The sequence below is a fragment of the Telopea speciosissima genome, chromosome 1 (assembly GCF_018873765.1).
Source record: "Telopea speciosissima isolate NSW1024214 ecotype Mountain lineage chromosome 1, Tspe_v1, whole genome shotgun sequence".
NCBI classification, from domain to species: Eukaryota; Viridiplantae; Streptophyta; class Magnoliopsida; order Proteales; family Proteaceae; genus Telopea; species Telopea speciosissima.
Window position 1 is genome coordinate 13,196,212 of NC_057916.1, and position 24,297 is coordinate 13,220,508.

Consider the following 24,297-nt stretch of genomic DNA (forward strand, 5'->3'; position numbering starts at 1 on the left):
AAATCCCAAACTTTTGCTAACTCTCTGTATTGAGTTCTGTTTTAGATCTGGGTTGTCCTTATTTCACTTTGAGATCCTTCTTCCTATTTCACTTTGGATTTGGGGTTTAGTCCGAAAGCCCCTCTTTGATCTTGAGATTGTTACAAAAGTTTCAGATCTGAAACTACAGTACTGCGTTCCGGTGGTTCCGTCGGTGAACTGGGTTAGTGACGCAAGTAGATGTGGATCCGAAGAAGAACTAGGAAAGAGATGTGACCTAGAGTTTCAGATCCAAAACGCCTCCGCCTTCAGCGACTCAAGTAGATGTGGATTTGAAGAAGAAAAAGCAAGTAGATGGGACCGAGGGTTTCAGATCTGAAACGCCTCCGCCTTCAGCGACGATAACCCCAACGCTTGTTCATCCGTCTCTCTCTCTCTCTCTCTCTCTCTCTCGCTATGATTGCAGTTGTTGTTACAGATTGCATTCACGGTTTTTCTAAATTTCATGGGATTTTTTCACTTGGGTTCCTTCGGCTTTTCATCTAGGACTGAATTTTCAGGTGCCCTTTTTGATTTTCTGATTTTTTTTCTTTTTTTGATTATTGATTTTTGTTTTTTTAGTTTCAACATATTTTTCTTGGGATGATTAAAGAGGGTGCAAGGTCGCAGGGAAGAGTGGCTGGGGCGGTGGTTGCAAGGAAGGGTGGGGGAGGTTGGGAGAGATGGATATTGTCAGGGGTTGAGCGATTGGGACAAGGGATGATGGCAGCAGCAGCAGAGGTGGCTGGGACTGTTTTGACTGAGGCGGTGAGGATCACGAGGGTAATGTGATATGCATGGGTGGGGATGCATATCAATGGGAAGAAGAAGAGCATGAAACCTGCTGTGACGGTGAGCAGGTGAAGTGACATTTTATATTCAACGGTTAAGATTAAAATTAAAAATTTAAACGGTTTAGATTTTAAACGTTGCGTTTAATGTTTCGTTTAACGATTATACCCGTAGCGCTGCTACCACCCACTCTTTTCTATAATGAACTTGTTTGGTTTATCTATTTATTCTCATAGGGGGTAAGGCGGTCATTTTGCCACTACTGTGTTCAGCCGTGGCCTGTGTCCCCCCAAGAGAACATTTTCCCATATAAGATACATACGAGGGGGAAATCACTTACTTCCGGACTGAAGCAAGAGGGAGGGTTTGGGAGGTTCTGAATGGAGAGTAGATACGTGTGTGTGTGTGAGCGAGAGAGAGAGACCAGTGGACTAAGGATTAGGAGGCTATGAATTGCAGGTCCGTGTATAAATTAGCGTATACGTGTGTGTGTGTGTGTGAGCGAGAGAGAGAGACCAGTGGACTAAGGATTAGGAGGCTATGAATTGCAGGTCCGTGTATAAATTGGCGTATACGTGTGTGTGTGTGTGTGAGCGAGAGAGAGAGACCAGTGGACTAAGGATTAGGAGGCTATGAATTGCAGGTCCGTGTATAAATTAGCGTAGAGGTTAATTCAAGAATTGAACCCCCCTAAAAAGAGTTGAAGGTCCGAAGACAAGAAGCGTGACAGGAACAAGAGGAGGCAGTCGTGCAAGTCATTGAAACTTCTAAAGTTACCCAACTGAATGAGCAAATGGGACCTTATTCTGAAACCGTATGTTGATCCGTTTTTCCTTCATTTCTTATTGATGAATTAGATGAAAACAAACTCCAATTCAATGGTCTTTAAGAAAGCTGAACTCTGGGTTTTCCTTTAACTGTTCAGAGCAAGAACGAAGAACCATATAAATCTCATCCATCTTATTGTGTCTCCTGTCCCCAGTAACAAAAATATGAACTCTGTTCTTAACCTCAATCCAACTGCAACCTGGAATTCTCTTCATCCCTTTCTCCTTCATCTCCTTCCTTATCAATGAAACACTCTGCCATCTTCCTGCCGCGGAATGAGCATTTGACAGCAATACATAAGATGAAACATCTTCAGGATCCAATGCCAAGATTTGTCGAGCTGCAAGTTGACCCAATTCCATATTTGAGTGTTTCTGGCATCCTCCGAGTAATGCCTTCCAAAACCCAACTCCTGGGTCGAAGGGCAGTTGTTGAAGAAACCTCTCGGCTTCTGAAAAAAGCCCATAGCGTGACAGTAGATCGACCATACAAGCGTAGTGCTCAGGTGTTAGTGCATTGGGGTCTTCAGTCCTTGCTTGATTGAAATATGTAATACCTTCTTCCACTAGGCCTGCGTGATTACAAGCCCATAGTACGCATAGAAGAGTGACACCATTAGGCCTAACTCCCGACATCTGCATCATCTGGTAAGATTCTAAAGCGTCCTTTCCTCTCCCATTCTGCGCGTACCCACAGATCACGGCATTCCAAGAGACGACATTTCTTTCAGGAATTCTATCGAAAGCCAAAAGACTGTCTTCCATGCTCCCACATTTAGCATAAAAGCTTATTAGAGAGTTACCAACGAAGACATCGTGCTTGGTTAGAGTTTTGATAGCACAGGCGTGGAAGCTCTTGCCCATGCCAAGAGCCGCAATGTTAGCTGCGGCACTGAAAACACAGGGAAAAGTTGATTCGTTGAGATGCCAGCCTTCCCTGTGCATCTCAATGAAAAGATTCACTGCCTCTTCGTTATGGCCCATCTGGCTGCACCCTCCGATCATTGCATTCCAAGAGACGATATTTCTCTCAGGCATCTCTTGGAAAAGCCAGAGAGCGGCCTCGAGTCTCTCATTCTTCAGGTATCCACTGAACAAAGTAGTGTAAGAAACGACGTTGGGGTTGTGGGTATCTCTGAAGGCCCTCTGAGCTTCCTCAATGCTGCTCAACTTGGCATATGTGTCAACGAGCGAACTACCCACGAAGACGTTGGATTGGAGACCCATTTTTGCAGCGCAAGCGTGGAGCTGCGTGCCAAAGTGGAGGTTTTTTACAACAACGGAGGAGTGAATCAAGATAGCAAACGCGTACTCATTGGGTCTGATGTTCAAAACAAGCATGCGGGAGAAGATACCGATCGCCTCTTTATGACGGCCGTGTCGAGCAAAGTGACCAATAACGGTTGTTGCTGAAACCAAGCTCCAGCCACACGTTTCCTCAAACACTTGACGTGCATCGGAGAATGCTTCCGCTTCACAGTAGGACCTAACAAGATCTGATCCAATGGCGGGGATTCCCAGTTTGAGGACATGGGAGTGAGCTTTCTGGGCCTCAACGAAATGCCCACTTGCCAAAGTGTGGACCCTGAAGCCCGGTTGGAAGGGATAAACCTTACCGATTATGGACTTCATGCTAATAAACCTTTGGCCCTAAAACTGAAATGAGATTTTATTTTTGTGGATCGTGCGTAATACGCACATCTGCATAGCTTAGTTAACCTCCTTCGGGGCACTTTGGTCATTGGGCCATTTCGGTCTAAACACTTGCATGTCAGAAGTGCATGTGACTGCAACGTTACTCTCGAATTAGTCCAAGTGGGGTTATTGTATTAAGATCTTATCACACAGACTAACCGCTTCCTTTAGTTATTAATTAACTACTGTAATTAGTATGATTAATTGTATTTAGGAGACATAATTATGAATCTAGAGTTATCGAGAGTCCTCTTACGGTCTTTTACCTATACAAACAACCATTAGAATGCCATGTCTCAACTCTCAATTTACAGATTCGTTAATGCCCTGTGAAGTCAAAAGCCATTGGAGAAATCGGAAACTCTGGTGCTACGTAGTCAAAGGGAAGGAGATGAACATGGCTTTGAGGTGGGATTGAGACTGGTTCAGTGATTATTGGATTTCGAAGAAACTCAGTTATGGTGGTGGACTGGTGGTTATTGAAGCACTTTAACAATTCTTTAGATTCCAGAGGAGTTTTTAAAAGTCATCATGGATCCACAAGACAGTTACGAGGATCGAGAGGGCAGTTATGGAGTGGGGACCTTAAAGTTCCCTAAATTGCCGGGAAATTTTGCCATTAAAATATAGAGTATCAAAACCAAAGAAAGCCCAACACGCAATCACTCCATCACCTAAGTTTCCGCACCCTTTGCTCTTTATCTTTTCTTTCGAAGAAATTTAGTAGCGTTTCTCAGTCCGACTCAGTAAGTCAGTCCACGATCGCTCAAAGACCAGAGATCTTGGAAAGGGTAGCGGCACCCACTACATAGCATTACACCTTCAAGAGGACTAAAGCAAAGACTCCAACACCCGCCTTTGCCTTTTCAGAGAAGTCCAGAGACGTGGGGAACGAAGACTGAACTCTTGACTCTCAATTCATTCTATAAACAATAGAGAAAAGAAAGACCCGTCTCTCCAATCTCCATAAAGTCTTGTTCTTGATGAATCCTCTAGTCTCAGCTCTTCTCTTCAGTCAATAGGACTGCAAATCTTCCAGGTATTCTTCCCCCCCCCCCCCCCTCCTCTCTCTCTCTTTCTGGTCTCACCTCATTTGCTTTCATTTTCATTTTTAGATTGATGCATGTGACCTTTGAATGAAAGAGAAATGGGTTGTCTACACTCATTGCCCAATGCAATTGGGGTGTTCATCTGCCTCCTCTTTTGTTGCTTCTGGGTTCCTTCTTTTGTCTTCGCTGCATTTCTCCCTGTGGACAATTTCTTGATCGATTGCGGGGGAGGCAAACCATTAAAAGTTGATGATGGTCGGACATTCGAGCCTGATTCGGGGAATTCCAACATGGGTTTTTCTATATCCCCAGCTTCCCGCATTGTTGTTTCCGAAAATGTAACTGCTCCATGGAATCTCTACCAAACTTGTCGGGTTCTTACAGAAACCTCAACCTACACCTTCCGCACCAAGCAGGTCGGCCGTCATTGGTTGCGCCTACACTTGTACCCGATCGAGAATCCTCGTTACAATTTGAAAGCCGCTGTCTTCTCTGTTGAGGCAAATGGGGTCACGCTGCTTCACGAGTTCTCCTTCGCTGAATCAGAGAAACGCCCATCTCGTCTTTACAAGGAATTCGTCGTCCATGTCGATGTTTCCAACTCCAAAGACTTGGTGCTCACCCTCTCTCCGTCGAACGCTTCATTGGCATTCATCAATGGGATTGAGGTAATATCAGTGCCCGACGGCCAGTTTCCTTCCACCGCCATTGCCATTCCGATTGGCCCTTCCCTCGAAATCCCAGCCCATGTGGCTCTGGAAACAGCTTACAGGATCAACATGGGAGGTCCGCTTATAAACCCTGAGAATGACTCGTTGTGGAGGACGTGGGAACCTGATTACCCATTCCTCCTCAATTCTGCTTCTGCTTGGAGCGTTTCAGTTGACCCCAGTTTGATCAGATACCCTACTGGAATATCAGTCGAAATTGCACCAAAGGTGGTTTATGCTACTGCGCAAGAAATGGCGGATGCGAATGTTGGTGAACAGAGATTTAACATCTCATGGGCGTTTAGAGTTGATGGAGGCTTCACCTATCTCATCAGGTTGCATTTCTGTGACATTGTCAGCCAAGCTCTGAGTAATCTGGTTTTCAACGTCTACCTTAACAACCAATCTGCATTGGATTCTTTCGACATCTCAAGTAAAACGATGGAGTTATCTGCTGCTTACTTTGTGGACTTTGCTGCCGATGTTTCAATGAGCTCGAATCAGATTTTGGTTCAAATTGGTCCTCCTAATCTGAGGAATATCCCATCCAATGCGATCCTCAATGGTCTGGAGATCATAAAATTAAGCAACCCTGATGGCAGCCTAGATGTGCCTTCTGGTGCAGATTTTAGTTCTAGGGGTCCCAAGAGGAAGGTAGCGGTGATTGCCAGTGTGACTTGTCTGGCTGGATTTGCAATCTTGGCCCTCATAGCCGCAGCTTTCTACTTGCATTTCCGTAAATCAAAGAAGCCCAAGAAGCATCCAACCTCTGCCTGGTTACCACTTCCTACCCATGTGGGGCATTCAGAATCCAAAATATCAACTGTTAGTTATGCTTCAACTGCACCTTCCCTTGGTTTAGGTCGTGTTCTAGCATTCTCGGAGATTCGTGAAGCAACAAAGAACTTCGATGAGAACTTGGTCATTGGGGTTGGAGGCTTCGGCAAGGTTTACAGAGGTGTATTAGACAATGGGGTTATTGTTGCTGTAAAACGTGGGAACCCAAGATCCCAGCAAGGATTGACAGAGTTCAGGACAGAAATTGAGATGCTTTCCAAGCTTCGGCACAGACACCTAGTTTCTCTTATAGGCTACTGTGAAGAACTCAATGAGATGATCCTGGTCTATGAGTTTATGGCAGGAGGGCCCCTAAGGACACACTTGTACGGCTCTGACCTCCCACCACTTACTTGGAAACAGAGGCTTGAGATTTGCATTGGGGCAGCAAAAGGTTTGCACTACCTTCACACTGGTGCTGCTGAGAGTGTGATCCATCGTGATGTCAAGACAACCAATATCCTGCTCGATGAAAACCTCATAGCCAAAGTAGCAGATTTTGGGTTGTCTAAGTTAGGCCCTACATTGGATCAGACTCATGTAAGCACCGCTGTGAAAGGGAGCTTCGGGTATCTTGATCCAGAATACTTCCGTAGGCAGCAATTAACAGAGAAATCTGATGTTTATTCCTTTGGAGTAGTACTAATGGAGGTGTTATGTGCTCGTCCCGCCATTAATCCGTCTCTCCCAAGGGAACAGGTCAACATAGCTGAATGGGCCATGCACTGGCAGAAGAAGGGCCACCTCAATCAGATAATTGATCCCCATCTTGTGGGATATGTGAAACTTGAATCCTTACGCAAGTTCGGGGAAACAGCAGAGAAGTGTTTATCTGAATATGGCATTGAAAGACCAACAATGGGAGATGTTCTGTGGAACTTAGAATATGCTCTTCAGCTGCAACAGGCTTCCTTGCAAACTATAGCTGATGAAAACAGCACAAATTACATCCCAGAAATACCAGAATGGATTCCCCACATCGAGGCTGCTGATTGTGATTGTGCTGATATTGTCAGTGATCCAGGGTCTGACGCAGCAACAACAAGTGGAGTGTTTTCACAGTTAATAAATCCAAGGGGCCGATAGTAAAGGAGTTTTTATAGGGGGTGAAACTTTTCTGTGTAATTTTGGAAAATCAATTTTCTGTTTAACAGCTTTTACTGAAAATTTGAAAAATCTCTTGCGTGTATTCCAGTTAACCCTCATTGCTGATTCTTGTACTGGGAAGACAAACCAAGTGGTAATTGAAATACTAATCATATCTTGTCACTTGGATTTAGTGAAGGGTTCATCTGTTTGTTACCAAGCAGGTTACGAACAGAATTAATAACAGGACGTTTTACCCTTTACACAATGATATGGAGCTATAATAGAACAGAAATGAAGATGCATGAACAGCCACTTTCTTTTCTCTCCTCTAGCAACTTCTCTTCATCCTGATTCAGTCAGTGGCACTTTAACCCAGTTCGTTCAGAAGACAGAAATGAAGATGCATGAACAGCCAAGTCTGGCCTTGGTTGATCCAGTGCCAGCTGTCAACCCAAGATATAGGTGCTGGAGAGCCTCTGATTTAAATACCAATTACCATATTAGAGGTGAGCTCTAGATGTGTTTCCACAAACATCAAATTTAGTCAATCTAATTTATCAGTAAGTAAAGTTTGGCTATAATAAGTCAGTAGAATTTATTGAAAAAAAAGGGAAATATTCCATCTACACCATCAACATTTGTATTTATACAGACGATAGAAAAAGTATAGGTGCTGCTTGGCTAAGTTAGACAATAAGAAGGTGCATTATCTTAGTGGAGTCTTAGCCGTTTCCCAGTACTGTTATATCTGTGGGAAAAGTCCTGATTCATTGGAGTAGATAATAGTTCCCCATTGTCCAAACATGAAACTGGACTGCTTGACAAATTCAACAAAGATGTAGAGCATATCTGAGATGACATCTCAAGGTATGATGAACCAAACAAACTTTGAACCTTGTAATTCGGACTGGGAACTGGTTTCTGATTAATTTTTTCAGGATCACAACCTTTGATTGAAACAGCTGGTATTTGGAATGGTTGCAAAGGTGGCGGATTTCGCCATCGAGGAAGAGGTCCTGCAACAAGTACTGTCTGAAGCAGTGGTCCTGCTTCCATTACAGCTTGTAGCAGTTTGCCTTTTTGAGGAAGTGGTTTTCCCTTGGTGAGATTATCAATTACTGATGAAGCATGATCAACCTTGGGTGCACCTGAGGAAATAGTACCAAGTGATGGAGATATATTTCCTGCAGAGAAGATGTCCATGGAGATTGGGACATTACATTCTTGAATGGGTGGCTGCTGTGGCACTCCAAGGTTACATGAATCACCAACATTCATGTTCGACATTTCTGGAGAAGAAACTGCATCGATGAATGAATCTACAGGGGATGAACCATACGAGTGATGATTGTATGTTTCAGATAGACTATCTGATTCAGTAATGCTTGAATTCAGTCCTTTGGGTTTCAATGCAGCGCACTCCGATTGAAGATTCGGAAAAACAGAAAAGATTTCTGTTTGGCTATTTGGAGTGACTCTGTTTAGTACTTTCTGCAGCTGAACTCGTGCTTCATCTCTTTCATGGTAAGCAGAATTAAGGAGTTGGAGAAGTTGCTTTACATTCTCCTCATTCTTTTTCATCTCCACTTTTGCATCCATTCTTGCAGATTCTAGTTCATAAGTAGTGTAGAGAAGCTTGTGCTTCAGCTCATCAATACTCTGCCAGAACAAATAAATACATTAATAAGACAAAGTGGAAATCCAAATTATGGGAATCAGAAAAAACAAAGAGCAAGTATGGTTGTTTAATTTCTTCAAGTGCATCTTATATGGGAGTAGATACAACATGATCTGTACAAAACAAAGATTGGATTGAGAAATAAACCAGAAAGTAAAAAGATTGATATGGAAAGGTAAGATTGAACAACCAAAAATCAAGAATTATTTTTTCTGAAAAACAACTACAGCTTCTTATTTCCTAACACCTGAGATACAATGCACAATTGTAATCACATCGAAAATCAAAAACTTGTGAAGTTATTAAAAAAAACTCTTAATTTAAAGATCCAACTACCGTATGACTTTTCCAAGAGTTAGGAGTTCACTGTTCACCTGCCTGGGCACCAAGATATCAAAAACCTTATATTGTCAAACCCTTTTTTTCCTTGTCAATACATTTATCAGATAGAGACAAGACTGCTTCATGGTAGTCTTTAGAATGAAAATGCGTTTGAACAAGAATCGCCATTGACTTTACCAACTTAAGAAACTCACTCTTTAAAGAGTAAAAAATAAAGAAAACAGCTCCTTTTTTTCACAGTGTACATAAAAAGATGAAAAGAAAAGCCACTGAATTTCTATTAAGATTTAATTTGGGTTGTCAGAGTAGACAGTCGCAGTTCAAAACCAATTCTTAGGATGGGGGTTTATTCTATATTTCATCAGATGTATCAACAACCAGAGATTTCTTAATATGAGAATTCAGAGAACTCGAAAAAAGTCTACATGAGCATAAATCCAAAACAGGGCCCAAAACCTTCCAGTCTCATTCAAGTATTCAAAAATGGAAGAAAGTTGGGGTGAGGAGGAGAAGTGCATTCCTTTTCCTACTTTTGTCATAAGAATACACATTAAGAAGCTTAATAGGTAAATCAGTTTAGTATTCAACTCAGAAAAGGATGCCCCTTTTTTCCATGCAGTGCAACTAACAAAATTGAAATTGAAGAGCAACGATTGTACCACAGCACGCAAACTCAAAGCCATACCAAGTTAACAATCGGGTACTTTTAACACAGAAATGAGAGGATTCACATGCCAATCAACTCTAGTTTTCAATAATGTATTGGTACATAAAGGTCGAAGATTTAGGAAGGGGAAGAAAGAAAAAGAGATATGAACACCAGTTTCAACAGATCCAAACTCATAAACAGAGTAACTACTCTGGCGAAGAGGCTATTTGAATGCAGCAACATGGGCTCAAGCCATCAGAAACCACTTATAAAATGAGCAATTAAGGATTACCGTTACCACATGCAAAGAGTTAGCAGTGGCTACCAAGTTAATAAGAATCTTTAAAAGAATGTGAATTCCAATTGATACCCATTAATCCAACTTCAATACTAACCCTGGATTTTCCTTGCAGAGCTTTATAACAAGGCAAAACTAAAAAACAGAGACAAAAAATGGTCCAAGAACACGAAATAGAACAGAGGAAAAAGAGGAACCCATGAAGCTAAAGTTTCTTTAATGACATGAAAGCCTTAAACCATAAGCCTGTAAAGTACAGGAAAACAGAAACCAACATGCCGGACACTAAAATTGATGGAAACAAGAGTGCCAGACTATGAAATGAAGAGTTAGTAGCCCACCTCTTGGTAGCTCCAAACAGAAAAAATCCCTTCCATCTCTTGCTCTCTCGCTCTCTCACTCTTTTTCTCTCACGCAGACACAGAAAAGGAAGACCTTGTGGTAGAGTTCTAACTCAATCACAAGACAGGGATTATATAAGCGAGGGAATGAGGGTGTGGCCCTCACATATTTCCAGAAGCCCAATCCTCATCAAAGAAAATATGGAATTTGAAGCCTTCCAAGTAAAGGAAACGATAAAAAAGGGAATTGCCAGTAAAAAATAGTTTCCTCATTAAAAAAATTAAATATTTAAAAAAAAAAGAAACTTCCGGTTTTCCAGGGCTTCTGTCTCTGGGGAAAAAATTCATCTTTCTCTTGAGAGTCACTGTTCTAACGACTCATGAGTCATGAGTCTCATGACAAGAGAGTCTGTGTCATCGTCAATCCAGTTAGATTTTCTCTGTATCATTTCTGTAATTCTCTCCCTTTAATGTCGCTCATTTGATAAGACCCAAATGTAAAATTTCCATACAAATCCTTTTCAAAAAGTTTCCACAAATATAAATTCCCTCCAAAGTCCAAAAAAATGATAAAAATGGAAGGAATTGAGCTTTGTACTGCCTGTATATGACTAAGGATCAGGAGACTCATAAGGAAGGGGACTTCCTTACCATATGAGGAAACAGAGACTAACCATAATAAACCCTTACATTCCTCCAATATTCCAATTTCAATCATCACTATCACCGACTTACTGAAAAAGTAGACTTTCTGGTTTCACATTTCAAAGTAACGTTTCAGTCCATTCACATTCACAGAATCACATGTTCTTGTTTTGGATTTGAGCCTCTGAGCTGCCTGAAGCAAAACATTCCTCGTACAGTATTGACTCTTTTGAGCTTGCTCATCAATTCTTCACTTCCATGGAAAAAGAGAAAAAAAAAATTTCCACTACTCAACTTGTTGGAAGGTGGAGAGTAAATTATTCCATTAATAATCAAAAATTCACATGGAACTACTATTCTTTAATGGAGGATTTGAGGTGGCGGGGGAAGAGGGGGGGGATGGTGAATTGAAGTGTGAACTGCTCGAGAAAACCATCTTAAGGTTGACCCTTATCTTTATTCTTTCCCTTTAATTAATTAAATGGTTTTTTTATCTTAAATTTAAGGAGAAATTAAACTGGATAGAACCTTTCTTGAGAGAACCCATGAACGTGAACAGGAGAATGCAATGCATGACGAATTGATTGATATATATAAGAAATTCTAAGAAGTAAAACCTCCCACAGTTTTTCTTTGTTTAATTCCCGGAAAGCGGTTTCGGCACTCTTTAGACTTTTTTTAATTCACTTCTTCTTTATATATTTAGGAAACGAATACACTTAGATTCTCCTCTTCCTTCTCTGCAGTCTATACTGTTCTTTTCTCACTAATTAATTCTTCTTCAGAAAATATTCTTTGTTTCTTACGATTGGCTTATTAAAATCTTTTGGGTTCTCTTTCTGCAGGGAGAAAAGACAAGATTATGAAAACCCATTTGAGTTTCTTTATTTCTTAGTGCATTGCATCTGGGCGTTAGCCGTTTGGAACCACCTCTTTTACAGAATCTCCTCTCTCTCTCTCTCTCTCTCTCTCTCTCTCTCTCTCTCTCTCTCTCTCTCTCCCTGTGTGTGTGTGAGTGAATGATGAAAAATCCAATTTTTATTGAAGTGACCCTACTACTTATGTTGATTCCGCTTGTAGCTTTCTTATTTAACTTTAAGTGTTTTTGATTAATTATTATTATCATTGTAGGAGGGGAGGGGTGAGGTGAGAATGATAGGCTAATAGTGTTATTTGGATCTGGTCGTCTGTGTATGAGGTTAGCATCTGTGTTTCATTTCATGTCCCTCTTTCTTCATATTATGGTGAGATCGAAGTGAAAGCTTCAACTCATGATAGGATTGGCTACACAACCCGTTGACTTTGACTTTGATGCTCACTTTAGAGTCCGTTTGGATTGTATTTTATGAAAAGGTGATGTTGGTAACTGTTAAAACTCCCAAATCCCAACAGCATATTCTGTTTTCTTTGCCATGGTTTCCACTTGGAGATTCGAACAGAGTTTTTTTTTTTTTTTTTTGGGTAAAAACAGAGCTTCTTATATAGTAGAATCATGATGGAACATTAGAGTAAAGCATTTCTCTCGAAAAGAAAATAAGGCCAACCAGTCAGGCTACCGACATGGATCGACTGAATCGGCCAAAAATGGCTAGGGTTTAAAAACCTGGAATTGGGATTGTTGACCGATCTGATCCGATTTTAAATACCTAAATGCAACATGATCTCGTATCAGTATCAACCGAGACTGATCGATATGGACTCCAATATCAATACCTATAAGCTTGTTCCTGATCCATCCACCAAGAATCATTTTTTCCCTCTAAATCTGAAAAGTCTCAACTGATATGAGTTTGCGTTGACATTTCTTGAGATACAAAAGATCAAATTTCTACGGTGAGGAGTTTTTCTCTTCACGATAGGTTAAGAGAAATTAATCATTCACATTAGGTTTGGATTTAAGTTCTACAGTATCCCAATTCAGTTTGGTTTGGTTCCGGTTCCAACATAGGAACAGTCGGTATGAACCTAATTTAATTGGTATACTAATGTATTATAGTATACATTACCAACATTAGTATTAGATTTTATACTACTATTATATTATAATATATGTAGTATATTAATATTTTTTAGGATTTGAGTTCTATGTCCGATTGTGTAACGTATGGTAGCACCTCCTTGTGTCTCTCTCTCTCTCCTCCCACAATAAAGAACAATTATGTCATTTTATAGGAGGAAGGAAAGACATAAACCTAAGAAGGCGCTAGTGTACGCTATGTATCCTGATAGCACCTTTTCCCTATTTTATAATACTACTATGAGGGTGGGTTCCCTCTGACACTTGTGTGCAGTTTCAAGCATTGGAGGTGGTATTATAGAAAATCCGTCAAATAGGGGGTATTTCGGACATTTTATAAGGATAATAATTTGGATGGGGTGGACAGTTTGGGTTATAGGTGGGAGTCGTGCAAAACTTTAACCTTACTATTATATTATAATATATGAACCAAGTACAAAAATTGAAACCAAACCATATAAGAACCGAATGTTGGAACCAAATAAGAATCGAACCGAACTGAACTGAATAGATTAGGTTTGAGTATCGATTTTCAAAATCGTTTTTGTTCTCGATTCACACCAACACTCTCTTGAACCAAATCGAAATCAAACCAAATACCTAAAAGCAAACCAGATTACACCCTTAATTTTACTGGGACCAATGGTGGCTGATCCTAACTTGATCATCTTGGTCTAAACTCGGACAAAAATATACCTGGTTCAGTCCTGGCCAATATCAAGTCAACTAGGCCGAACCCAAATTAAGTGCAGCACAAAACATTGCCAAACATTTTTTACTAGTACCCGATAATTTACTTATTAGATGGATAGGAAATAATATTCGTAACCGGTAATTGGGACTTGGACATCCCATTCGGGCCCTGCTAGTGTTGCACCGTTAGGCGTTAGCCACCCTTGGCCCACCGTTATTTAATTCCACACGTAACATGCGGTGCGGTAGTGAGTTTTTTTTTGTTTTTTTGGGGTAGAACGGTAGTGAGTATTTTTTCCCCCTCTTTTTTGGGTATAAGCGGCAGTGAGTAGTGAGTGATCTGCGAAAATGAACCTTCACCGACCATATAGAAAGTATAAAAAGAAAAAGAAAAAGAAAAAAAGTAAAATTATATCTAATGTATCTAATATTTAAGAAAAAGATTTAAAGTATCATTCAAAAGTGACAATTTAGGGTATCTTGTAAATAATTTTATTTATTTATTTTGGATTAAAAAAAAAATTTATAAATGACACAAATTTTCTATTTTAGCGTTCCAACTCATCCTTTACCTCCACTTTCTCTTCGAGTTTAGTTCTTCTACACGTACATGTACGTGCACGTGTGAGACACAACCATATGTCCCATTCTGGTTATTTACAAGCAGAGAGACTATTTATGAAAACACAAAGAACATTTTGGTTGCCTCTCAAATGTATATTCACCTACACGTATGCATAGGTGATCCATTGTCCTTCTCCCTAGCCTCCATCCTCACCCCATTTGCAACCACCATCGCCACCTAATTGCACAACCTGCACCAACCCTACTTTTTTCTTCACAACCTCCTCCCATCCCTTTTTTTCAACCCCCTCCACACCCCCCTCCAACATCTGCCCCCTTCTGACCCACCTCCCCGTTTGCCCAACCTGCCCCACCACTTCTCCGCATTCACCCAATTGGTTCCATTTCAATTTGATTCAAGATGTAATTAATCATTTCTATGTTTCAAAAATAAAATTGATTAATAGTCGAATCTTCTTAATCAGTTTCTCCTTTACAATCTCTTCCCATTAGAGTTGCAGAAACAACTCCATAACATCACACACATACATACAAACACAAAAGAATCGATATTGAACAATTTATAAATTCTAATATTAAAAGAGTGTGGAAGTTCATCAAATTCTACAGAAACAAACGATAGCGATAAATAAGAGAGGATGAAACCTCTCTCTCTCTCTCTTTCTCTGCAAAATCAAACTGATTATTTACAATTAGATTTATTTTGATTCGATTTTAAATGAACGGTTTTGATTTAGTTTTTTGATATAGGTTCAGAAGTGACACCTTTAGGTCCTAATAATACTTTTCATAGGGATACAATTGTAATTTTGCATCAACGCTTGACCCAAATTGATTGATTCCATTAGATGTTATAGAGACGAGGTAAAAGATGAAAAGAACAAGGTTTAAAAACTCGAAATCAATTGCAAAATCAATCTCTTATCATTTCTTATTCGGCTCAAATTCGATCGGAGACTCGTTTTCGATCTGATTTTTAAAACCTTTGGTTGAGAGAAAGAGTTGAAGACTTTTGCCTGAAGACATGGAACCAGGGGAGCCGAGGATTGTCGGAGAACCGGTTCGAAAAAGTGGAGACTGTTTTTGACACTTTACACTTTATACTTTCTTCCAACAGCTACCAACGGCTTTACCGGTCGACCTAATCATGTGGAACCCGCTTCCCAACCCCACACAGCGTGTGGAAAACCGGAAACGGGGCGGGAGAGATGGAAAAAAATAAAATATAATAATAAAAAGAAGATAAGATGGAACGAACTAATAATATAACTGTTACAAAACAATTTCTCCTCTTCTTCTGTCTCTTTACTGGAGAGTGCCACGTGTTCTCTTCAAAAAGTGCCCCACGCGAAGGGAATCTCTCGAAAGCACTCTGGTGACTTGGTGTAGTCTAACATCCATTATCCAAGAGAAAAAAAAAAAACTCGGTTATAAATAATAGGGAGGTTATATTTTTAATAATATAAATTAATAACAGATTAAGATGACCGTGTCACTTCTTTTAGTACTTACACTCCCCAATCAGAATTCAGAATTCAGACTTTAGTTGGAAGTGTTCGGCGGAGCCCATGAGCCCATGGGCCCATCAGCCCAGGCGGTTGTCCTCTAGTGCACTATCGGTGCGGGAATTAGCACATGGAGTCCGGTTAGGTATATACCAATCGTCATGTTGAGAGCGAGAGAAAGACTGGGAAAATATTCAAAATTTTCAAAGACCGCTCTCTCCCTTCCTTCTTTATCTGACACGTGTCCATTGAATGTCAGGTATCTCTCAACCCTTCACTATAAGATACCACGTGGCATCATCCCCGCACGTCGAGGCACATGCACATGGTTTTAAGAAATTGGAAATAAAGTTTTTTCTTTAAAAAACCAAAAACGAATGACAAGAAAAATCTAACCAAAGGTCTGAATTTAATTGAAACTAGTGGTGGTCCCCCAACTCTTCCATGTATATGAATTCCATACTTAATTAACTAATTAATTAATATTAATCAACTAATTAAAAGGAGAGCGTCTTTTAAAGCTTATTATAGGCCGCCGCCTAGTCTAATCCACTAGTTGCTCGTATAATGGAAGTGAAGAGCAAGTTGATCTAGCCTATCTAAGGTTATATATATATGTGGCGATATAACGATATCAATACCACCAATGCATTATTGATATCAATCTCCGATAATATCAATACGTATTTACATATTTTCTGATTTACATTGGGATCTCCTGTTTCTGAGACTTGGGATTGGGACCTTATAATACCATTCACCTATGAACCCGGTTCTACATAGGGTTAAGGTCTTTTGTTTCTTTTGATTGTAAGGAATGTCAATATTGTTCATATAACACACTTACTTTGTTTTACTTTTTAGCTCTCAACTGAAGGATGTTAGATGCTACCTTAAGTCCTCGGTCTAGTTCAAGTCATAAAACCATTTTCATAGTCATTTAAGATAAGAATAAATTTTCCTTCATTCATGATGATGTGATGTTATGATTGGACTATAAATTTGTCATCAACTCTCACTCTTTATTATTTATGATCCAAAATGCTCTTTTGTTAGTTCAATATATAAGAGGTATGGGATGGGGGATGGATGAAGATATTCTTTCTTTACCACAAGTGGAGAGAAACACTTGTGACTCCTCTATACGTCATTGATCAGATTGAGTGGCCAAATGATATCCAAGACTTTTTTTGTTTTTTTTACTACAAAATTGTCAAAAAGATACAAAAGCATTATTCAAAGCAAATGCATACACAGAGATATAGATATAGATATAAGTCCTTATCCTTTCCTAATCACATATATATATATATATATATATATATATATATATATAGAAGATTATTTTTCAAATTGAGAATCCTAAGACTTCAAAGATTTGCCAAACTGGATTAAGTTGGGTAAAGTACTACGCCAGGTTGTGAACTAGACGACAGGCCATGTTTATAACTAAAGAGACATTCATCGGTAAGCAATGACCACCACTCATACTCTTTTGTGAAACAGCAAAATCTAGAGTGACAGAGACTGCGAGAAAAAAGAGAGATTTCTTGCACCCCCAGTGGAACCAATCAGTGTGCATGTTGTGTGTTTGATACCAACCTAATTAACCACCAGTCATAGATATGTGCATGTGTAGTAAGGAGTCTTTGAATTGAAAACTAGAAACTAAACTACTAGGAATTTCTAGTTCTCTTTGCATAATAAGATCTTCTCTACAATAACTATGAAATTAATGAGAGAGGGGTTCCCTGAAAGGCAGGGGCCCCTGCGTCACTGCATGGCCAATGGAAGCGTGTGTGAAAGCATTTACAGGAGCGGGTGAAACCCGAACACCTTAACAGTTTGGCTTTAGTATGGCCTGGTACATACAAAAAACTGAATTAAATCGATCGAACCAGACTGATCCGGCTGTTTGGCATCCCTACTTAGCCTACTTCCCACATTATGATCCCATTGTTGGGCATCATTTTTCAGCATTTAGTCCTATTGCTGGCTGGACTCCACAACGTCCAAAGTGACTACTATACTAACCAGGCCTGGCCTGACCCTCAAATATAAGAAAAAGTTTTGGAATAGGGCCCAACTCGACCCATAATACCATGGCTCTGGACGCAAAGTTGGCTGGAAACAAATAGGAAGCAACTATGGGCAGGATTCCGATAGCAAATAGACTTCCCCAATTTCGTGGGCAGAGCGGCAGTAGGACCCTAGCTGAGAATTGCATTTCGTTCAGACTTTTTGCATGCAAGGACCTACTCAGGTTGGGGTTTGAGAAAGGAATGCGAGCCCATCCCAAAACTGAGCCTATTGGGCTATTACTGTTTGTTAATTATTTTTCACTTATAGAACACCCACAACCAATGGATTCGACTGCTCTCCTGCAACCTCAGTGCCCAGCGGGTGCCCAGTGAGGCATCTAACTACTGGACTGATGGGCACGCGGTGATGTGTGCCTTCTTGGGGCTTGACACGTATCTTGGATGCCACACTGGGCACCCGCTGGGCGCTGGGCTTACACGAAAGGAGCCCGATCTACAATCAATTACTTGACTTGTTCAACATGGTGTCTTGACTGTCACTGGGCCTCCAATAGCCCAAGAAACCCACCCAGCTCATTCAGCTTACTTGAGGAATTGGACCCTTCCAAAATACAAGGGGTTGCGTGCTTCTTGGGTCGGGAGTTTTCGACCCCTAATCTGAAGTTTCCATGTCTTACTATATAATGTTTTGAGAATAGGACAGCGGGGGTGGGATGGGATGGGGTTTTTTTCGCGCGCTAATGTGAGAGGGTGCATGGGGTGCAAGCCTCACAACCAAACAACGTTCTTTTTCTTTATTTATATATATATACCAGGCTGAGCTCAAACCAAGACCTCAGCCAAAGCCGACGTACACAACCTAACCCTGAGCTTAAAAATCTTAGTCCTGGCTCAGCTCGTAGGATGAAAAGCCCAACCCAGACCCTGTTAGGCTCAGGGAGAGCTTGGGTGGGTTCGGGTTCATGGGGCCAAACTTGCACCTTTAATTGGGCCTATTATGACTAATTTGTCTCCTTAAAAACAAATCAAAAGGAATATAGAATTCTAAGTCAGGGTATATTCTAACTACCACAACCATTCATTTATAACAATTGCTCAGCCAAGCAAGAAAATGGACCAATAAACAGGACAGAGGTCGATCCAATAGATTCCCAGGACAACAAGGATGAAGGAGAGAACTCTGGATTTTTTATTTTTTTTTTAATAATTAAAGGTATGTGCCTTGGCCAACCAACATCACTTTCATTTTTATTTTTGGCATAAACTATTTTAATTTGCTAATAATTGCTTAAGCACTCGTGGCCTGGCCGGTGGTCACAACTCACAAATCACAAAGCACTTCATCTAAATCCTCATCTATTTAATACGAAAGATTAATTACTGACAATAATTTATGCAAATTACAATATTATATTATATATTAATTAATAATTCAGTTATTCATCTTCAGCCAACCAATAAGTCCCTTTCCCTCCCTTCGACAGACCTACCCACCAGCTTGCATCTCTCCACATTACATAATTATAATATATAGGGATTTTTACAATTATCACCTCCAAATCTTTCATATCTACTATTATCCCTTCAAAAACTTTTAAACAACTATTACTCACTCCTATTGCATACTAATAACAAAGTGAATCCCACCCTTGCAAACCTATAACGGAGGGGGTTAATAGTGATACTATGCTATTGTCACGAAATATATAGGATCAAAATGCCCTTCGTCAAAACCCTTCCTCTTCACTTCACCAGTTGCAGCAAATCGGAGGAACAAGAACATCGTCGGTTTCCTTCTCCGGCGAACACCTCCTTGCTCCGTGACGACTTCCTTCTCTGGCGAACTCCTATTGCTCCGGCAGCGACCATCTGTGCAGGCCTCCAGTGTCGCACTCAATTGTGACATCGTGGATCTATCCGTTGTCGTAGAACTAAGCCCTGGTGCCATAGAACCTTTTCCCGCAAATGCGCTCTCTCTTGGCGATGAAGATGGCATTTGAAAGAATAAGAACCGCGTTGGTCTTCTTGTATGCCTCTTTACTCAAATCCCCAAGAAGGAGAACCATCTCCCGATCGACAACCACAGCCACATAAAACCCCTCTAACGGCTCCGGCCCTGATCCAAATTTAGCAGAGGAGAGATCCCAATATATATCGATTCTACTCGATTCGGCCTCCAAGCTTTTGCACCCTTTTCTCTTGGAGAACAGCCATGGTTTTACATCGACTTTACAGAGGCAATGGTTCGTCGAGTCATCGATCCCAACACTAAGACCTTGACCCATCAGATTCTTGCTCCATGTGATAGTGATTAAGCAAGACCTTCCGCGCAATTTACCCTAGTAAACGCAAGTTACTAGATTTTTAGTAGCTTTAATTACTGGTACTTGAAGATAAATCTTTTCGATTCTTCCATAATTTTATCAGCTAAGTATCACAATTTGATCTTTCTTTGGTAGCAGAGATTGAACCCAAACGAAACTAAACTCGGAAGAAACGAAAAAAATAATGCAAAAGGGAAAAAGATCTCCTACCTCAGTCATATAACAAGTAATTCAAGAACCCATCTCCCTGAATGCTTCGAGAAGTGATTCTCAAGGCTCTAATAATCTGGGTTTCAGATTGTTGGAGGACCCTCCTTCACAAAACAAGACACCAATGGCACTCACTCAGGGAAACGACAAGACCCCGGCCCCAAAATTAGAGACAAATTTGGGGAATGTAGACCGTAAAAAGGATTTGGAGAAGCAAACAAACATGGGACTTAGACTTGCCTCACTCTCAATATCTCACAATCTCTGCTAAAACCCATCTCTTAAATAATCTAGGAAAATAATACATGATAGGTAGACAAGTAGTAGTACCCAAATCATCTACAAGAAAGATGAAGAGATGCCAAGAATCGCCCAGGCGGAGAGAATAGAAACTGTATATTGCTGAAAAGGCTGCTTAAACGACCATACACTATACATAAAAGGGAAAGAAGAAAAAAAAAAACAAGAAGAAGCTATGATGCCAACTTTCACCATGAGACTACTCCATCAAACCAGATTCTCTTGGAAGATTTTAACAGACAAAGAGAGTTTTTTAGAGAATCGAAACTCTCCTCCTCTTTCCATGAAAAAATTACTACCAATTAACAATAACGTATTAAGTACCTATGGGGTTTATTTGCATTTAATTATAGTTTAAGAAGAGTAATAGGTGCCGGTTTCAGACTTTTTAGTAGCCGTCAGCCGTGTCAAATGGTTAATGGAAGCACGAGGTTTCATTTATTGGGAAAGATACCGACCACTCCAGAGCCCTTCTTCCCATTATAAGCCCACAACTCCACCTCATGTACCTTGACAACCAGAACATATGGTAGCTGCCGGAGCAAGAGGTGTTTGCCGGAGAAGGAAGTCGTCACGGAACAAGGAGGTGTTTGTCGGAGAAGGAAGCCGGCGAAGTTCTTGTTCCTCTGATTTGCTGCAATCGGTGAAGTGAAGAGGAAGCGAAGATGAAGGGTTTGGACGAAGGGCATTTTGGTTCTATATATTTCATGACAATAGCTTAGTATCACTATTAACCCTTTCCGTTACAGGTCTGTAATGGTGGGGTTCACTTTGTTATTAGTATGCAATAGGGGAGGGTAATAGTTGTTTAAAAGTTTTGGGAGGATAATAGTAGATATGAAAGATTTGGGGGTGATAATTATAAAAATCCCTAATATATATATATATATTTTTTGTCTCTACAATATTATTCTATGGAAATATTTTTTTTTAATTTGAATTTTGTTTTAATCTTTGATTATCTTACTATAAGTTGATAAAGATAAGGTTAGCCATTTCAATAAGGAGAGAAGCGGATTGGGATAGGGATCGGAATCGGAATCGGGATCGGGGGCGGGGGGGTGGGAGAGAGTTCCAGCTGTGCTTACATTATCATTAAATATTTGTTGGCAAAAAGTTTCATACACGGTCGTGTATAAGAGGAATCTTTTACACTGGATTTTATTTGCCGTTAGATTCAAGAGTTTTAATCTGAATTGTTCAAGGATAAAGTACGGTATATATTCATCCTGTACAATTATATTTTCAAATACGTGTAAAAGATTGCCATTTGTATTTATCAATAATAATTAAAAAAAAAAACGAAACAACTTCCATGCTTTTCTCTACAACTCCCTCTTAATCTATCCTCAATCAAACTATAACTGGAAAAACAAAATTTACAAAGACGATCCTCCAGACTACAGGCTTGTGAAACCATGAGAGTTCAAAACCCATGGCCATTTCATGGTGTATCTCAAAGAAAGAGCGATGATGATTCCGGCCGCTGGCGGCGGCTTCTTGCAACCGAATTGGGACCATCTTGTCGATTGTACACAATTCCGGTATATATGAATAATTTAAATCTTCCACAAAAACGTAAGAATATTGGGAACTCGAAGAAGAAGAAGAACCATTGATACATGGAGAGGTATTCACAAAGTGAAGAGAAGATTTAATAACTGTGATTGGGTTTTCACAACCCAGGAAAATTATATAGTTTTCCAACTCATAAACTCTAGGGTAGAAGAAAGGGTCTGTAAAAGTGAAGTTACCATTACTTGTCAAGGAGTTAAGAGGTACCGAGGAGCAATTTTGAATCTAGAGACCGGAATCAACCACTCTCATGGATCGGTTCTGATAAGAGATTGCTTCTACATAGAACTTCCCTGAAAACATGTATAGAACGGTGCGGTTATTCTTACATGAGAGGTTGCATCGAAGGTCTCCGCAGTCTGGAGGATCATCTTTCAAGCGAAAAGGGTAGCTGATGTTAACAAGGTTCCCACATGAAGAAGAGTTGCAGTATTTCTGAGCTTCACAAGCCTGCAAAAGTCAGAAGAGATCGTGGAACTATTTCCATTCTGCCATGTGAAATTGAAACGAAAGAAAGAAATAAGCAAGGATTGGTACAAAGGGTGAAAAGGGAGGGAAGAACACAGTACAGGTGCTCTGTTAACAGCTCCGACGATGGAAACGGCGGTAGCCATTGTGGGATTCGATTGGTTATGATAGAAGGTGAAGCGAACTGAAAAGGGAGGAGAAAAAAGAATGAAAAGATTCATGGTCGATTGAGAGTTGAGATTGAGGTGAAGAAACCTTGTTTTGCGGAAGAGAGGAAGAGAGAAGGTTTTTTGGGCAAGAGAAAAGGGAGTTGCAGAGAACGAAAAATATGGAAGTAATTTCTTTTTTTTTCTCACAAAAAAAATATCGTTTTTTTTAATCAATAAATACAGAGTCTTGTAGACGTATTTGAAAGAGTAACCGAAAGGTAATCGTATAGGAGAAGTATATATCATTATTTTATTTTTAGACGGTTCAAATTAAAACAATTCGATCTGACGGTTACTAAAATCCAGTGTAAAAGATTCCTCTTATACACGACCGTGCATGAAAACCGCCCCCATATTTGTTTTAAAGAAAAACCCTCGTTGGTGGAGTGTGCCTTAATGGAATTTGCACAAATTGGAACCAAAATTAAATACTGAAAACGAAATTAGACTAGATAAGCCGAATTAAACCGAATAGATTTGGTCCAAATTTGATTGTGAAATATAGAAACTGAATAAATTCAGTCCTAATTTGGTTCCAATCTAGGAACCGTCGGTCAAACCGAATATAAACAAATACAGGCCGAAATAACAAATCTAATAGGTTCGGTTAGAATATTAAAGTTAGCAACTGAATATGTATTTGGTGCGATTTTGATTCACACTAACACTCCATTGGACTGAATCTAAATCGAACTAAATACCCGGAACTGAACCACTTGACAAGCTTACAGGTGAGTGACTGACATTAAGGTTATAGGTATCAGTATCGATGGCCGTATGGGTCATCTTAGAAATTGATACCAATATGATATGGATTGAGCTTTATCAGGCCTATATCAAGTGTAAAGTAAAAATTAAGCCACTTTTTAACCTATACTTTCGATCCATACGTATTAGCAATACCAATATATATTGGCCGATATAACCAATCGATCCGTGTCAACTCTGATTGATACGATACTAATATTAAAAAAATTTAAAATCATGCTTCTTATTTACTATTAAATAAAATTTATTTTTTCAAAGAAAAGAAAAGATTTTTCATTTAAGGTAGAAAGAATGCTAATTGGTGTTGCAGCATGGCGTGTATCTGCGCTCAAGCACAGCCACACGTAAAATGATCGGCACACCCCCTTAGAAAAGTGAAAAGGACCAGGGGTGTATCGATCATTTCGCATGCGACTGTGCCTGGATGCTACACTGCTACATGCCGCACTAAAGCACAGGTTAGTGTTCCTTTTCCCTTCATTTTATTAGTTTTTACTCCACACGTGATAAATGCAACACCATCATATATAACCATATGATGGAAAAAGAAAGGGTTATTTTGATACCACTAATTGTAGAACTTGAAGAAGCTTTTCAGCGCGCAATGGTCGGCAAATAAAATCCAAAACAT

The 24,297-nt window shown here is 40.0% G+C and overlaps 3 protein-coding genes and 1 pseudogene across 5 annotated transcripts; 1 reads left to right on the top strand and 3 right to left on the bottom strand.

Moving 5' to 3' along the window:
• Positions 1 to 1,561: 1,561 nt before the first annotated feature.
• LOC122656741 (pentatricopeptide repeat-containing protein At5g42450, mitochondrial) lies at positions 1,562 to 3,359 on the bottom strand. The gene has a single exon (XM_043851379.1). The coding sequence runs from the start codon at positions 3,267 to 3,269 to the stop codon at positions 1,686 to 1,688; it is 1,584 nt and encodes a 527-aa protein (XP_043707314.1). The 5' UTR covers positions 3,270 to 3,359; the 3' UTR covers positions 1,562 to 1,685.
• An 872-nt stretch (positions 3,360 to 4,231) lies between these two features.
• LOC122651665 (receptor-like protein kinase THESEUS 1) lies at positions 4,232 to 7,097 on the top strand. The gene has a single exon (XM_043845183.1). The coding sequence runs from the start codon at positions 4,480 to 4,482 to the stop codon at positions 7,012 to 7,014; it is 2,535 nt and encodes an 844-aa protein (XP_043701118.1). The 5' UTR covers positions 4,232 to 4,479; the 3' UTR covers positions 7,015 to 7,097.
• A 481-nt stretch (positions 7,098 to 7,578) lies between these two features.
• Positions 7,579 to 14,928, bottom strand: LOC122661559. 3 transcript variants are annotated; one of them, XM_043857008.1, is made up of 3 exons: positions 14,911 to 14,928; positions 10,326 to 10,377; positions 7,579 to 8,676 (listed from the first exon to the last, which is right to left on the bottom strand). In XM_043857008.1, the coding sequence occupies exons 2-3, from the start codon at positions 10,359 to 10,361 to the stop codon at positions 7,729 to 7,731; spliced, it is 984 nt and encodes a 327-aa protein (XP_043712943.1). In that variant the 5' UTR covers positions 10,362 to 10,377; positions 14,911 to 14,928; the 3' UTR covers positions 7,579 to 7,728. The 3 variants fall into 3 exon arrangements, with proteins under 3 accessions (XP_043712943.1, XP_043712936.1, XP_043712927.1); XM_043857001.1 differs by lacking the exon at positions 14,911 to 14,928 and adding an exon at positions 14,770 to 14,774 and having other exon boundaries at positions 7,580 to 8,676; positions 10,326 to 10,385; XM_043856992.1 differs by lacking the exon at positions 14,911 to 14,928 and having other exon boundaries at positions 7,580 to 8,676; positions 10,326 to 10,562.
• A 4,731-nt stretch (positions 14,929 to 19,659) lies between these two features.
• On the bottom strand, positions 19,660 to 22,835 carry LOC122660378 (annotated as a pseudogene).
• Between the last annotated feature and the right edge of the window lie 1,462 nt (positions 22,836 to 24,297).